The sequence below is a fragment of the Octodon degus genome, unplaced genomic scaffold (genome assembly GCF_000260255.1).
Source record: "Octodon degus isolate 3935 unplaced genomic scaffold, OctDeg1.0 scaffold00113, whole genome shotgun sequence".
Taxonomy (NCBI): domain Eukaryota; kingdom Metazoa; phylum Chordata; class Mammalia; order Rodentia; family Octodontidae; genus Octodon; species Octodon degus.
Window position 1 is genome coordinate 3,608,596 of NW_004524689.1, and position 14,569 is coordinate 3,623,164.

Consider the following 14,569-nt stretch of genomic DNA (forward strand, 5'->3'; position numbering starts at 1 on the left):
CCCCGCCTCTCAGAACAGCCAGGCACCGGTGCCCTGGCCCTGGCCCCACAGGGCACAGCAACACAGGCATTGTGAGGCTTTGTGGTTGGAATCTTGGTGACAGGAGGGTGTGACGGGCAGGCAGGGGAGCTAGGCTGAAGCTGGGGGCCTTGGGCACCCTCTGGCTGGCTGCGGCCTAAGCCTTGGCTGGTGAGAACTGGGAGTCACACTGCACAGTGTCCACAGTGTTTCTAAAAAGTTTGACAAGGACACTGAGCCAGGAGTCGGCTCCGTGGTGAGGGCCCGTGGGCCCTCCAGTTGTCTCCAAGCCTCTCCATCCAGGCCCTGTCCTCCTTTCACACCTAATGTTGGCATTAAAGTACGGCTGCGGGAGGTCCAGGCTGATTCCCCATGTTCTCCCTTCTGGGACCCCCAGGAACCCTAGCCCCTGATCTTGGAAGGGAGGAGAGGACAGGGCTGGGCCTGCAGGGGTGCAAGCCGAGGTGTGGTTTTCCTGGGGTCTTGGTTCTCCCTGCTAGGAATGTCCCCAGAAGCCCAGCACCTAGGTGCCAGCCCAGGATCCCAGCAGCACAGACCTCAACCAGAGAGGGCAAGGGACCCAGAGGGGGTGCGACACCCCAAGACAGTGGCCCTGAAGTCAATACTGCTGCCCTCCTGCTGGGGAAGGCGCTATGGGCTCCGCGCTGTCCCTAGGCTGAGCTGTCACCACCATGCTGTCCTGCTCCCACCTGCCTGCCTGTTTTCCCTCCTGTCTGTCCCCAGCCACTGTGGGGATGGGGCTTCCCTGTCTGGTGGCAGATGAGAGACGGGGCCCCTCATGGGTGATGTCCCCCCTCTGTTTTTAGAAACACTTGTCCTTGCCCTTCCCCACGCTGCCTGGGCAGCAGCCTTGCAAGCACTGTATGGGACCTGGGGTGGGGGTGCACCCCATGAGGCCAAGGCACACTTAAAATTTGGCAGCTAAAACCACAGCACCCCATGAGGCCCACAGCCCAGGGAGGCCTAGGGCTGCAGACTTCTCTGCCTGACAGACTTCTCTGAGCAGCACCGCACTGGCGACTGGGGTCCTCTCCCCGGGTCGCAGCCAGTCGCTCCTTAGGACGCTGAGCCTCCTAGGCCCCGTATCCCCGCCCGCCCTCCCAGGATGCTGCCTTTGCCCTGCTCTGCACCAGGGGCACGCTGGCCTGCTGCAGCTCTGAGCCTGGGGTGTGGTCCTCCCTGTGCCTGTGCCTGGCTGTCCTAGCCCAAGAGGACCCCGTCCTGGGCCCCACCCTGGAACTTCGCAGGCCTCCTTTCCTGCAGACCCACCTTCCTCGGCACTTTATATCCCAGAAAGGATGCAGAAACTCCCCAGAGACAGGCAAGCTGTCTCCCCCATGCCTTCCCCCAATCTGATCTTCGCTGCCCGTTCCTCGGCTCCTGCCCTGTGACTGCAGTCCCATTCCTGTGTAGACCCCAGAGCCCTGTGCTCAAGCATAGACTCACGTCCTCAGTCCCTCCCGTCTGCCCTCCCTCACAGCCTGTTTCTCCGCAATCCCATATGGCTCCTAACTAGCTGGGGAAACTTATTTTCAAGACCAGCTGCTTGTGGTTCCCTTTTTTCTTTCCTCCCTAAGACCCCCACGTGCACCCCCAGCTTCAGAACCAGGATGTACACTGCCTGCAAGAAGCATCTGCAGCCCTCCCTCCCCCCAGTGCCCTGCCTGCATCTGCAGGAAGTCCTAGGCTGGGCCTGAGCCCTGCCGCCCCGGCCCGCTTCACCCCCTTCTCTCTCACGACAGAAACGGTGCGGGCCATGACCCACGTCATCAACCAGGGGATGGCTATGTACTGGGGCACGTCACGCTGGAGTTCCATGGAGATCATGGTACGGTGACGCCCCGCGTGGTGCCTGGTGGCTGTGGGGGGATCTGGAGCTGATGGTGTGGGGACAGGAGGCTGCACTTTGCAAGGGTGGCATGGACAAGTGGCTGCCCACCCACCTGCGGATCAAACCTGGGAGCCACTCGCCCTCACTGCCACTCGGGCTTCCCCAATCTCTGGGAGGCCCTTGGCAGCACTCTGCTAGCGAGGCAGCCCGCAGGAGCAACACTCCAGGCACTGTTTGAGGGTGGTCTTCTTTCTGACCCCCACCATGCCCTGTGGGCAAGTGCTGCTGATACTGAGCCACACAGAGGTGAAGCTCGAGCTGGGGGTCCCACCACACAGGCTATAGTGGATGCCCCAGCCCTGCAGCCCAGCCTGGCTGCATGGGATCATGACCCAGCTATTAGGGCCTCGGCAGCCCCCCACCCAGCTCCCTTCAGGGAAGCACCCCACTAATTGGCAGCTGCCCTCATGGCAGTATCTGGAGGCCCAGGGCAGAGGCTGGGGGCAGCAGGTGGCTCTTGGCATTTCTGGGCTCAGAGAAGGTCATCAGGGAGCCCTCTGCCCAAAGGCTTGGAGGGGAGAGGCCACCACCACATATTCAGAGAGAGGGCAGGCAGAGGTTTTGTTCGAGACTGGTGCCCCCAACCCCTCGCCACTCTTCTGGCCTTAAGCATGCCCATGCTGGGGCCCCCAGAACCCCAAGCGACCAGCATTGCTCCAGGGATCCCCACATTCCTGCTCTGTGGAAGGAATCCCACCGGCTTTTGTGTCCAACTAAACCCAACTTCAGGAGCCCCCGGCATCGACGGGCTTTGAAGTCGGCAGGATTTGTGAGTGTCGCACGTGGCATTTCCCACGTCTGCCTGCAGCCAGGCCCTGGCTCAGGGTGCGGTGTCCTCACCCTCCCACAAGGGAGCTGAGTCTCAACAGAGTTGGGCACCTGTCGGGTGGCAGAGGTGGCTCCTGGGTCTGTGGAGGCCTCTGCCAGGCTCACGCCCGGGGTGTGGCGGCCGGAGAGCTGTGAAGCTGGAGACTTTCTCGCAGGCCCGCAAACGGGCGGGGACAGCACTGACCCTCCATCTGGACCTCGCTGCCACCGCTGTCGCCCCAGGCCCAGGCTGCGAGGCAGAGACCTTGATAACAAGTGACAGTGTGGCCGGCCACTTTCATGAGGGTATAAGCACCCTTGGCTCACGGGGCCCTCAAGACAGATGGGGAAGCTGAGGCAGGGAGCTGAGGCCCTGGCCCGACGCCTTCAACTTTGGGGTCCACAACCCCCAGCTCACTGTGGGGGTGGGGGCGATAGGGAGGGCCATGTCCTTTCCCTGATGCCCACTGACACGCTCTCCCACCCCGGGCCTTCTGCACCCACAGGAGGCCTACTCGGTGGCCCGGCAGTTCAACCTGATCCCGCCCATCTGCGAGCAGGCAGAGTACCACATGTTCCAGCGGGAGAAGGTAGAGGTGCAGCTGCCCGAGCTGTTCCACAAGATCGGTGGGTGCCCTGTCTGAATCCCAAAACCCTGGCTATGGCCCTGCCCTGACCCCACCCTCGGGTCCCTGACCTGACCTGGCCTCTTTCCTTCAGGAGTGGGCGCCATGACCTGGTCCCCGCTGGCCTGCGGCATCGTGTCCGGGAAGTACGACAGTGGCATCCCGGCCTACTCCAGGGCCTCCCTGAAGGTGAGGAGTGGCCGGCGTGGGAGGGCACCACGTGGGCTTGGTGCTGGGGAGGCTGCGCCCAGCAGCAGAGGGACCGCCCACTTCAGGGCACAGGCCCCAGCAAGAGCTCTTCCCTCCCCAGGCCCACTACCCGCCATGGGGGCCAGGTCCACTGACAGTGTCTGGGGTCCCTCTCCCCATTACCCTGACTCTACCATCCCTGAGGCCTCTGCGGCCACAGGCAATAGGGGGCATCCCCACCGGGGGCCAAGAGGCAGCACAGCAAGACCTGTGGACTCCCGGGTCTCACGTGCAGCCTGCCTCCTCCCACAGCCCGCACCCCGCAGGGCACAGCATCCCATCTGCCACCTGCCTGAGTCTTGCCCACAGTGCGGCCAGGGCACGGAGGAGGCCGTCCACTGGCAGGCAGCCAGGCGACACCTTCACCGGATCTGTCTCCTCCCAGGGCTACCAGTGGCTAAAGGACAAGATCCTGAGTGAGGAAGGCCGGCGCCAGCAGGCGAAGCTGAAGGAGCTGCAGGCCATTGCCGAGCGCCTGGGCTGCTCCCTCCCACAGCTGGCCATAGGTAACGCTAAGCACAGACAACCGTGTCCAGGGAACGCAGCTCACAGCCTCCCTGGGTCTCTTGGGCAGCAGCCCTGGTGGCCAGGAGGAATGGTTCTGAGGGCAGGATTAGGATCCACATTCCTGGCGGGATGGCAGGGGTCCTAGGAGCCAGCGTGGGTCATGGGGAGCACTTGGGTCACCTCTCCACAGGGAGCGCCTGGCACGGCTGTGCATCTGGGACACCCTCGGGGTCAGAGGGCCTGCAGCGGGCCCATGTCCCTCCTCTTGTCCCTGTCCACAGCCTGGTGCCTGAGGAATGAGAGTGTCAGCTCCGTGCTTCTGGGCGCGTCCAACGCAGAGCAGCTCATGGAGAACATCGGCGCAATACAGGTGAGCCAGGCCGCAGCAGGACGTGCACCCCAGCGGGTCCTTGCTGCAGCGCGGACCCCAGGCACTGCTCCACCCCAGCTCCAGGCTGCACAGGGCACCCTGCTCCCGGGAAGCCCCTCTCCAGCAGGCACCTGTGGAAACAGTGCAAGCAGTCGGGAGATGTGGCTGGACAGGGTGGTGCGTATCCTCCTGGCCCCTGGGAGGCTGAAGCAGGAGGGCTGGAAGTTCAGGCTCAGCTTGGGCAGCTCAGAGACTTCATGAGACTTTGACTCAAAGTAGAGGGCTGAGGAGGTAGCTCAGGTGAAGGCCCTGGGTCCAGTCCCTGAAAAGAGAGAGTGCAGAAAAGAGGGAGGGAGAAAAGAGAGGGAGAAGGGTCGTGCTGATGTCAGAAGGGACAGGAGCAGGCGAAGGCAGAGGCAGGGACTGGCAGGTGGAAGCGAAGGCTTTCAGGCAAGGTCTCCAGCACAGAGAGCTTTCCAGGCCCCAGTAGCAGCCACAGGAGGGCAAGGACACCACAGGCCTGCGCCAGGGGCCTCAGAGAATGCAGAAGCAGATGCCCTGGGGGCATGGCCGGAGCAGGGGTACACATGAGTGGGGCTTTGGTGAGGAGCTTGGTGGGGCTCCTGGGGAAACTGAGACAGGCCAGAGACCTGGGTGGTGGACAGCATCCCCAGGGTCTGCAGATGGAAGCTGCGATTGGCTCCAGAGCAGTCAGAGTCACCAAGGTTTTTGTCACCTGGAAGGCTGACGTGATTGTCACCCAAGGTAGGACGGCTGGGAGAGCGGCAGGGCCAGGAAGTAGGCCCATGCACTGCACTACCTCCTGCCCCTGCTCCCAGAAGACCCCAGAGGCCCTGGAGTTGGGAGGGGGGATCTCGGCCAGGACTTAGGCAGTGCAAAGGCAGCCAGGCCTGCCGCGCTGTGCACAGAGCCCAGACGTGAGGGCCGGGGAGCGTCACTGCCTCCGCGAAGACCCGGCAGGCGGAGGGTGGGGGTCTGACTGCTCTGTCCTTGCACACAGGTCCTTCCAAAACTGTCATCCTCCATCATCCATGAGATTGATAGCATTCTGGGAAATAAACCCTACAGCAAAAAGGACTACAGGTCCTAAGCTGCACCTGCCACCCACCAGGACAGTTTCCGGCCCCCTCCTCGCCTGTCTGCTGCTTACGCTGTTTCCACACCAAGTGCACAGTGGGTCTGCATCCAAGAGAGCCCACCACGCCCAGACACCACCGGCCGTGACCTCCACGTTGCCGACAGATGCCGCCTGCTGCTTCGCCAGACGCTGTGGGGTCTGTGCCTGCCTGTAGCCTCCACTCCTCCGGGAAGAAACCAAGTTTGTACCCAGCCTTTCACGAAGACTCCCAAAGACAAGGCCAGGCCACCACCTGGCCAGGCCCTCAGGGCAGGCAGGGTGGGCCTCTTCCCTGCCAAAACCCCTCCTGGGGTCTTCTCCAGTACCTCCCCTCCCACGGGCTCCAGGCACACTGTGCCCAGTCTAACCCCAAGCCCCTTCCACCACCCTTGTCACCCTAGTCCGACCCTAAGCCTGCTGGGCCTTGGCAGGGCCACAGCTGTCCGGCTGGCCCTTGGCTCCCACACCTACCCTTGCTGGCAGGGGCAGAGACCCCAGGGAGATTGGCGCTGTGGTTGGAGACCCACAAAACTTTGGGCATCTAATTTTGGGCTAATCGTCCTATTGTGTTCAGTCCTGTACACAGTCAAGGAACCCCTGCCAGGAGGCCCGGGAACTCAGGAAGCACCCCGGGGACCAGGTCCCTCCATCCCAAATGCAAAGCCCCGATGTCTAGACCACAGCTGCAGACCACATCCTGGGCAGGTGGCACAGCTCAGGCACCGTGCCCAAGGCTGTGCTCCTCTAGGTTGGCAGAGACCTTCCTCTACCCCTCTGCTCTGACCAAGGCAACAGGCTCGGCTTCTGCCAAGAGGACCCGCTCAGCCCGTTCCCAGGCAGGGTCCCCGGGTGCAGGTGCAGGGGCTCATACCCAGCAGAAACTCCCACTGTGCAGGACAAGAACCCAGGGATTATGTGAACCCTGCTCCCCAGAGGGCGGCCGTGGTCACTCCCTTGCATGCAGCCCCTGCACGGCCTCAGGTGAACTGAGAGGGGGAGGTAAACATGGCAGAGCCCCCGACCCTTAGCAGCAGGGGCTGGAGAGTGGGACACAGCCAGGCTCTGGGGGTGTGCACTGGCTGGACCCAGTCCTAAGGGGACCCAGCCTTCAAGCTGTGCGGGGCCAGGGCTGCACAGACCCCGCCCCCCACCAGCTACACCCCCTGGCCCTGTGGAGGAGCCAAGCTCCGCCTGTCAGTGCTGCCCAGCCCATGCCCTCCACCAGGTGTGTGGAGGAGCTGCCATTCCCTCCCCTGCCCAGGGCCTGCTATCCAGTGCAGGCTGGGTGCGAGCCAGGACAGTGGCTGGAAGAGAGCCAGAGACACAGGCAGAGGAGTTGAACGAGGGCGAGAGGAGCCAGGTGCCTGGCTGCCTCCACTCCCCGGGTCCTCACTGGCCCTGGAGTGCAAAACCCCATGGTGCCCTAGTCCAGGTCCTGGGGCACTTGTCCCCCCTCACCCTGCTGCCAGCTTCCATCAGAAGGCAACCTATGGCTATGTGGGGGGCAGGGCCCTCCAGACAGGGGCCACCAGGCTGTAGCCACCCCTCTGTGTTAAGACTGGAGGTGGCTGTCCTGGGACAGGCCCTGTGGGGGCCTGCAATATGCAGGTCACCTATCCTTGGCTAACAGGTGGTCACTGGCCCTGCCTGCTGCAGGGAGGAGGAATGTGGCTTGCCCAGGGCCTGGCTCTTAGGGACCACCCTGGGGAAGCTGGAATCCCTGTTGGCTGTTTGCCCAAGAAAGGGAGACCTGAGGGAGGTCCACATGCACAGGACCAGGCCACCTCTGGTTCTAGGGGTGCTGTTCCAGCCATAGCCACCCACAGGGAGAACAGGGCTGTACACGCTGGGTCGGGGCTCGGGAAGGATGGGCGCCAAGGGCCGGTCAGGGCAGCTCGAGGGTCCTGGCATGGGCCCAGGTCTCCCTTCCACAGTTCCAGCTGCCCTGTCCAGAGGCCAGCCCGGGCCGGTCTTCATCGCTGACAGCGGGGCCCACCCCGCCCTCCAAAACCCATGGTGAGGGCCCAGGCCCGCCCCCTCCACCACACAGCCATGTACATAACTAGCTTTCTCTCCTGTTTTCTAATGACCGTGGTTCCTCCGCTAACTATGTCCCCCCAGGCAGAGACCATCGCGCCTCCAGCTTCCGGAACAGCCACGTATTTATGGAATGGCAAATAAAACCCAAGCCGGCGGTCTGTGCGCCTCCTGTGCCCTCATTTCCCCAGCAGCAGCACGGGAGGAGGACAAGGCCACCAGCCGCAGGCACCCTGGGCCCAGCCCCACAGCCAGGACAGGGCAGGAGGGTCTCAAGGGGACAGAGATTGAGGTCACCCTAGGGACCTGCCCCTCATCTCAAGTGATTCAGGCCCACAGAAGATCGGGGGGTGCCCTAGATCCCAGACACACTCTCTGCTGACACTTGGGAGGGCCGAGGGTAAAGCCCAGTTCCAGGCCTGGCCAGGTGGTCTTAGGGGCGCATACAGGAGGCCAGCACATGGCTGCCTGGGGCTCTTCTTCCTCCCAGTGAGCCCTGAGCCTCAGAAGGTCTGACTCCTGGAAAGATGAATGGACCCCCCCCCACCCGCTCCCAGATGCTTAAAAACTGCTCTGAGCCACTCCCTTCCCAAGGATTTATTAAAACACAGAAACCAAAACATACACACAGAGTACAAAGTAAAGGCGACTGTGCTGGCTATAGTCTGTCCAGCCTCCCTCAGGCCAGGGCAGGGAACACGTGGCACGACTCACAGGGGGCCCCCAGCATCCAAAGCTTGACCTCTGCCTGGGGGGACCCCAGCTGAGATCTCCCACACCCCACTGCCCCAGGCTGGCTCCGGCCTCTGTGAGAAGAGTTCGGGACACACACACACACCCAACGGGCCCTTTCTGGGTCATCGCACCTAAAAAAATACTTTGTTAAAAAAAAATCTGAAAATTAAGTGGGGGGAAGATCATAAACACAACCACGCCAGTGACTTTGGGCTGATGCACCACAACTGTAAACTTCCGGGTGTATAAATGGGGCACGCGTCCTCCTGCCTGCGCCTCCGGGCACCACCAGGCCCCTGGCAGTGGGGGCACTTGGCAGGCGCAGAGGGCAGCTTGACACTCCAAGCAGCAGGTGCTGGCCCCCAAGGGGCCTCTGTCCCCCAGGTCCCCAGCCCTCCTCAGCTGAGCGCCTCCTGCAATACCTGGCAGGGTGGCAAGAGCCACTGCGAGGAGCCCCGTTAGCCCGGGCCTGGGGTTGGGGACCCCCAGGGACTGCGGAGGGCACCAAACACGCAGGACGACCTTGAACACATGGAGAAGCCAGATTCACAGGACACTGAGGAGCTTCCAGCAGTGGCTTTCAGGGAGCCTCTCCTCCCCTCAGGCAGTTCACAGGGACGCCAACACCAACTCCCGGTGTCACCGAGCACCTTCTGAGACTTCTGACCCAAAGGTGGTTCCATAGAAATCTGGCCCCGCTGGGAACGGGCACACAGGCTGCCAGCAGGGACTCTGCCACACACAGGCCCCAGCTGTGCTGCAGCAAAGCCACGCTCAGGCCACGCTCTGGGCCCTGCAATGCCCCACCTCCCAGGTTCCCCGCTCTGCCCCTTTGGGACTCTGGATGAAGACAGGAGTGCAGGAAGGGGTAGGAGGGGTTTGGGGGCTCAGAAAGAGCAACACTGCAGACTGTGGGTCCAGACACGCCGCAGTGACTGCCCTGCCCCCGGCTAGGCCCAGAGACACAGCATCCCCACGCCTCCCCCAGAGAGCCCCACGGGAGCTACTCCAGCACCCTGCCCAAGTCCCCTCCTCACTCAGGATTCTGTCCCCAGGTCACTTCCTTCTGGGCTGGGCCAGGGCCAGTGAAAGGGTCAGAGACAAGCCGGCCTCAGAGCTGGCTGCATCCCCAACCGCCACCCAGCCAGGGCCACAGCTCAGTGTTTCGGCAGCACTCTAGCACATACCCGGAGGAGCTGGCCCAGGCTCCAGGCTGCCCCTGCAGGCAGGCAGGCAGGCACCTGAGAGACAGAGGCAAACAGGTCCGGCCCTACCCTCCAAAAATTCAGCAAGTGCACAGTGGCCCTGTACAGAGTGTCTAGGCCTCTGCAGGGACGGGGAGACAGAGTCCCCTCCAAGGGCGGTCTGTCTGGTTCCTTGGTGTCTGTGGCCCAGGGGACTCTTAGACAAAGAAGTCAGCAACTGGAGGTGAGTGGGATAGGCCTCCTGTGGCCTCACGAACTGCCAAGTCCATGACCCTCCCTGCCACAGCACGAGCTACACCTGCCTGAAGCCACACTTCCCGCAGACAGGGACCCTCCACCCCTTCCTCAGTGGCAGTCACAGCTTCAGGCCCTGCCCACCTCTGGGGCACCCTGCAACCTGCCATGCACCACGAAGGACACCACCCCACTGCTGTCACCAGAGCCCAGGCCCTTTGCTATGCTGGGCCAGGGACAGGCTTGTGCCCACCTGTTCCAGGAGACCCCAGGAAGGAGGCAGGAAACAGCTGCCTGCCCCTGGGAGCAACTAGAGGGCGGGACAGCTCTGCTACCTGAGTGGCCTGTGGAGGCGCTCAGGCAAGCAGGGGACAGAACAGAACAGTCATCAGACAGGCAGACGGGATGGGGTGAGGGACACACTAAGGGCTCGCTAGGTCACCAGGCACTGCGTCCTCTCCAGCAGGGCAGTCAGGGAGCATTCCTTCAGGTCCAGAGCCTGGTGACAGGGACATGGGTGCTCCAGGGCCAGAATCTCCAACTTTATCAAGACTAAAGCATCCATGTCTTCAATAGGAAAGCAGGAAGATGTACAGATAAATATGAATCTCCTCTAGGAAGCTGCTCTGAAAGGGGTGCAGGGGGCACAGCCACCTGGCCATGGACGAACACTCGAATTATGATGAGGTGGCACTTCCGGGCTCCGGCTCGGCTGGGCTGGGCCTCACCCTCGGTGCAGAGGCTGTGGTGTCACTCGGTTTCCCTTCTCGTCCCGAGGTGGCACCGGCTCCTACAAGTCGGTAGCTTTTCTCTCCCATGGGGGTCGGGCGGGAGGCCCAGCAAGCGCGGCTACAAAAGGCAGATCACGGAGTTACGTGGCAGAGGTAGCCAGGTGGCCAGAGACTCGGGGAGCCAGAACAGACCCCAGAGCTCGGAGGGACCCCAGCACCTCCACCCTCGGGTGACAGCTCTTAGGGAGATAAATGGGACTCGGCAGCAGTGGGGGCCTCAGAAGGACTCAGCCTCCCTGCTCCTGGCCACACCCCCAAGCCCTCAGCCACCCTTGGGAGAGGGGAGACAGCAGGGCAGGGCAGGCCAACTCGTCCTGCCTGGACAGCAGCCAGCCGCCAGCCAGGCAGCGGGGCCTCACCTCAGCTGGACATGAGCGCTGCGACGGGCGGGGGTTGCGGGGCCGGCTAGATGTCTGTAAAGAGAGCACGCGGCAGGTTTGCCCGGTGTCCATGGCAGCGGGCAGGCCGGGTCCCGCAGGGCACCCGTGTGCATGCTGCCCAGAGACGGACGGGCACCTACCGGTCACATAGGGCCCCAGGGGCATCTGGTTGTAGTTGACAATCCCTCCCGGTCCAGGGCCCCGGAAGTTGGGCCCAAAGTTGCTGTTGTACATCTGGGAGGAGCCGAAAGCGCCCTGGAGGCAAGGACTCAGCTTTATGGATGTGGTCCCGCGCCCGCCCACGCCCTCCTGGGACGCCCAGACACGCGGGCCGAGCCTGACCTGCTGGATGGTGGGGTCCCCGGCGCGGTTGGTCAGGCGGCTCAAGATACTGCGCTCCGACATCTGCAGGCGGGCAGCCACCGGCGGGATGCGGGACAGCATGGAGGGCAGGCGTGTCACGTCCGCCTTCATGTCGCTCAGTAGCTCCTCCAGCTGGTTCAGTACTGCGGGGTGGGAGGTCAGAAGTCGACGCTCTGCCTGCCCCTAGGGTGCAGGACATCCCTGGGTGCTATTTGTCCGGTTCGGCAAACTGCCGGGCACCAGGGGGCGCTGCTCGTCAGGTCTTCCAAGGACCAGGCGTTACCTGGGGGAACTGTGGGGGGTTTCCAAAGAACACCTCCAGGGGCCCGTACTTTCCACCAGCTGAGAGCTAGGGACTGACCAAACCAAAGAACCCTGAGCCTGGGGGAGCAGGATGGAGCCCAGAACGGGGCTGCAGCCCATGCAGGGTGTGGTCAAGCTGCTTGATCAAAGGCCTGCATGTCCCTCTCTGCTCTGAGCACCCTGCCACCACCCCGGGAGCTGAATGCGTCAGACAGGAGCCCAAGGATTACAGGCCTCTGGGGCGAGAGCAAGGTCTGAGCCCCGGAGCCTCCCTGGACTACAGTGCCCTCGCCCTTAAGGACCACCCAAGGGACATGTCCCTGGAAGCACACAGCACGTGTCAGGGAGACGAGAGCAACTGGGCCCTGCCCAGTCTGGCCCACAGCCCAGAGAAGGAGCGGCTGGCAGGGAGCTATGCCCTCCAGGCTGGCATTGTGCCCGTGCCAGGGCACAGGCGGCTCACCCTTGTGCAGCACAGCATTGGCCGGCTTGTTCCCAGCCAGGGACTCCTTGGACAGGTGCTGGTGGCTCTCAGCCAGGCACTCCACCTCGGCCAGGCGGGCGTTGAGGGCCATGGCTGGGTGGTTGGGGTCCTGGGTCATGTTGAGGTACGCGGCCCTTCGCAGCTGCTCCTCAATGACCAGCGCCTGCTCCAGCAGCTGGGGAATGACACGGCACTGGAATGGCCTCTCTGGACAGCCACTACCTCCCACCCCAGCACCCAGGACCAGGGAACAAAAGGGAGACATCCTGCCACCCACTGTCATCCTCACTAGACCTGGCCAGACCTTGGAGCTTCCACCACACCGGGGTCCCTGAACCCATCTCACCCTACCGTGGGAGACGCCCACCACTCTGCCTGGTGACTGACTGCTGGCTCTGAACAGCCTGGCCCATGTGCAGGTCCCCATTCCAGGCCTCCCTCCCGGTGTCCAAGGCCCCCCACCCCGAGCCCCACCAAGCCTGACCTTGAACCTGCGGGCCAGGAACTTGTTCTTCATCTCCAGGTAGTTGCCCTTGTGGATCTCTGACTTGAAGGGCTCATTGAGGATCAGGTACCGGGGGTCGTTCTGTATGTCCTGCCAGCGTGCATACCCATGCCTGCAGGCCAGCATTAAGGCAGAACCAACGCAGAAGCAGGGACGTGGGGGCTGGCTCCCAGCTTCCTGCTCAGGCAGGCCATCAGCTGTTGGGGCCACTAACGTGGGAAATCAGGTGCATGTGTGAGGGCAGAACAAGACCCAAGTGCCTACCGCAGCCCAGCTACCTCAGACTGGAGAAGAGCACCCTGCCTGGACAGCATCGGTCATCAGCTGCTAGGCAGCCTTGTGTCTCGTGACACTAACTTTGCAAGTGTATAAATGCACCCCCTGTCATTGTTCTTGAGGTCCTTTGCCAACCCGGCCAACCACCCACCACCTGACCCAGCTCCGGTCTTCTTACCCTCACTTCTGCCACCAGGTCTCCCCGGGGCACATAGAGATACCAACAGGCCCCTGCAGTCAGCCTCCACTGATGATGACAATGGTGACAAAGCCAGCAGTGGTGGACATGTATGGCGGAAGGCTTCCTTCCCGAAGCTAGCCCCCCACCACCACCAAGAGGTGTTCGTGGGGGTGTGGCCTGGAACAGGCCCTCCCTCCCCTCCTCTCCCTCCCCTCCCCTCTGCTTCCTGCCCACCACACTGTGAGCAGTGTTCCTTCTGCTAGTCTCCTCTGCCACGGTGCTCTGCCTCAGAGACAGTGGGCTGAAACTGCTCAAACCGGGAACCAAAATAAACCTCTTCACCCTTACATGGTGGATGTCACAAACTGTCTCAGCCATGTTTGTTTGACTCACTATATAGCCCAGGCTGGCCCCGGGCTCATGGTGATCCTCCTGCCTCAGCCTCCCCAGTGCTGGAATGAGGGATGGGAAACCACGCCCTGCCAGAAGAGGGAATTTTGGACACAGACACACAGGGGAGGCCTGGTGACGGCAGAGGAGGCATGTGCCCGCCCAGTCGCAGGTGCCACACAGCCAGCTGACCCAGGATACGTCACGATGCCTGCCAGCAGCCAGTAGTCATGGCGCCGGTGCCAGATGTCGTAGATTTTCCCCGAGGACACTGCAGCCCGCTCCTCGTTCTGCCACAAGGTGTGCAGCTCTGGGGAGAGAGCCAGAGTGGGCAGGGGGCAAGAACCCCGCCGTGCTCCCACCCTAACCTGAGCCTGGGGAAAGCCACCTCTCCGACACTGGCTTGTGGCTCAGGTGCTGCTGAGAAAGGTAACTCCATGGCTTTGACCAACCACTCACACGCTAGTGTACCGCAGCCATCTGCCCAGATCCCCGGGACTCCACACCTGTGAAGCCGCCGTCCGCAATGTTGAACATGAACTTGAACTTCCCGCTCTTGTCCTCTCTCTTGCCCTCCTCGTCTTCCTCTCGGTCACCATTCTGCTGCGTCTCACCGGCTTCCTTCTCGTCTGCCTTGGAGTCCTCTGTGGGGAACAGGTGGCGTTCACTCTCACCTGGAAGGGTGCACCCCTGTGCTTAATGGACTTCAAAGGGGCAAATTGTAGCCCTGTGTCTCAAACGGGGAGGCGGTTCTGGGCCCGCCTGGGGCAGGGCGGGAGATCGTTGTTCAAAGAGCTGAGGAAGAGGCTGAGGCAGGAAGCTCTCCACAAGTTTGGGGCCAACCTGGGCTACAGGTGAGCTGACCAGAGCATGGCATCCTAGAGGTCTCTAGAACGGAACATTAACCCTCCAGGCCCTCTCGCACCAGCTCGCCCCCTCCAGGTCCAGGGATGCAGTCCTTGTGCTATCAGTCTCTAAGCAGGCCAGGAGCCTCCTGCCAGCTCCAGCCAGGGACTGGGACCAAGAGACGGTGCCTGGGAGCTGACCGGGGCCCAGGC

At 62.6% G+C, this 14,569-nt stretch overlaps 2 protein-coding genes across 9 annotated transcripts in view; one reads left to right on the forward strand and one right to left on the reverse strand.

Annotated features, from left to right (window-relative positions):
* Kcnab2 (potassium voltage-gated channel subfamily A regulatory beta subunit 2) overlaps nucleotides 1-7,819 on the forward strand; it is a 72,028-nt gene extending 64,209 nt beyond the window's left edge. For all 5 annotated transcript variants that reach the window (XM_004639619.2, XM_023699386.1, XM_004639620.2 and 2 more), the window contains 6 exons: nucleotides 1,782-1,867; nucleotides 3,244-3,364; nucleotides 3,458-3,552; nucleotides 3,998-4,118; nucleotides 4,401-4,489; nucleotides 5,511-7,819. In XM_004639619.2, the coding sequence (XP_004639676.1) occupies nucleotides 1,782-1,867; nucleotides 3,244-3,364; nucleotides 3,458-3,552; nucleotides 3,998-4,118; nucleotides 4,401-4,489; nucleotides 5,511-5,600 (602 nt within the window). In that variant the 3' untranslated portion in view covers nucleotides 5,601-7,819. The remainder of the gene's footprint in view (nucleotides 1-1,781; nucleotides 1,868-3,243; nucleotides 3,365-3,457; nucleotides 3,553-3,997; nucleotides 4,119-4,400; nucleotides 4,490-5,510) is intronic.
* A 477-nt stretch (nucleotides 7,820-8,296) lies between these two features.
* Nucleotides 8,297-14,569, reverse strand: part of Chd5 (chromodomain helicase DNA binding protein 5) — a 49,517-nt gene continuing 43,244 nt past the window's right edge. The window contains exons 35-42 of one of the 4 annotated variants that reach the window (XM_023699543.1): nucleotides 14,018-14,155; nucleotides 13,713-13,821; nucleotides 12,644-12,776; nucleotides 12,139-12,334; nucleotides 11,352-11,515; nucleotides 11,150-11,264; nucleotides 10,989-11,042; nucleotides 10,650-10,687 (exon numbers count right to left, since the gene is read on the reverse strand). In XM_023699543.1, coding sequence (XP_023555311.1) covers nucleotides 11,035-11,042; nucleotides 11,150-11,264; nucleotides 11,352-11,515; nucleotides 12,139-12,334; nucleotides 12,644-12,776; nucleotides 13,713-13,821; nucleotides 14,018-14,155 — 863 coding nt within the window. In that variant the 3' untranslated portion in view covers nucleotides 10,650-10,687; nucleotides 10,989-11,034. Of the gene's footprint in view, nucleotides 10,688-10,988; nucleotides 11,043-11,149; nucleotides 11,265-11,351; nucleotides 11,516-12,138; nucleotides 12,335-12,643; nucleotides 12,777-13,712; nucleotides 13,822-14,017; nucleotides 14,186-14,569 lie in introns of all 4 variants that reach the window. The other 3 variants (XM_023699542.1, XM_023699541.1, XM_023699540.1) reach the window with 3 other exon arrangements.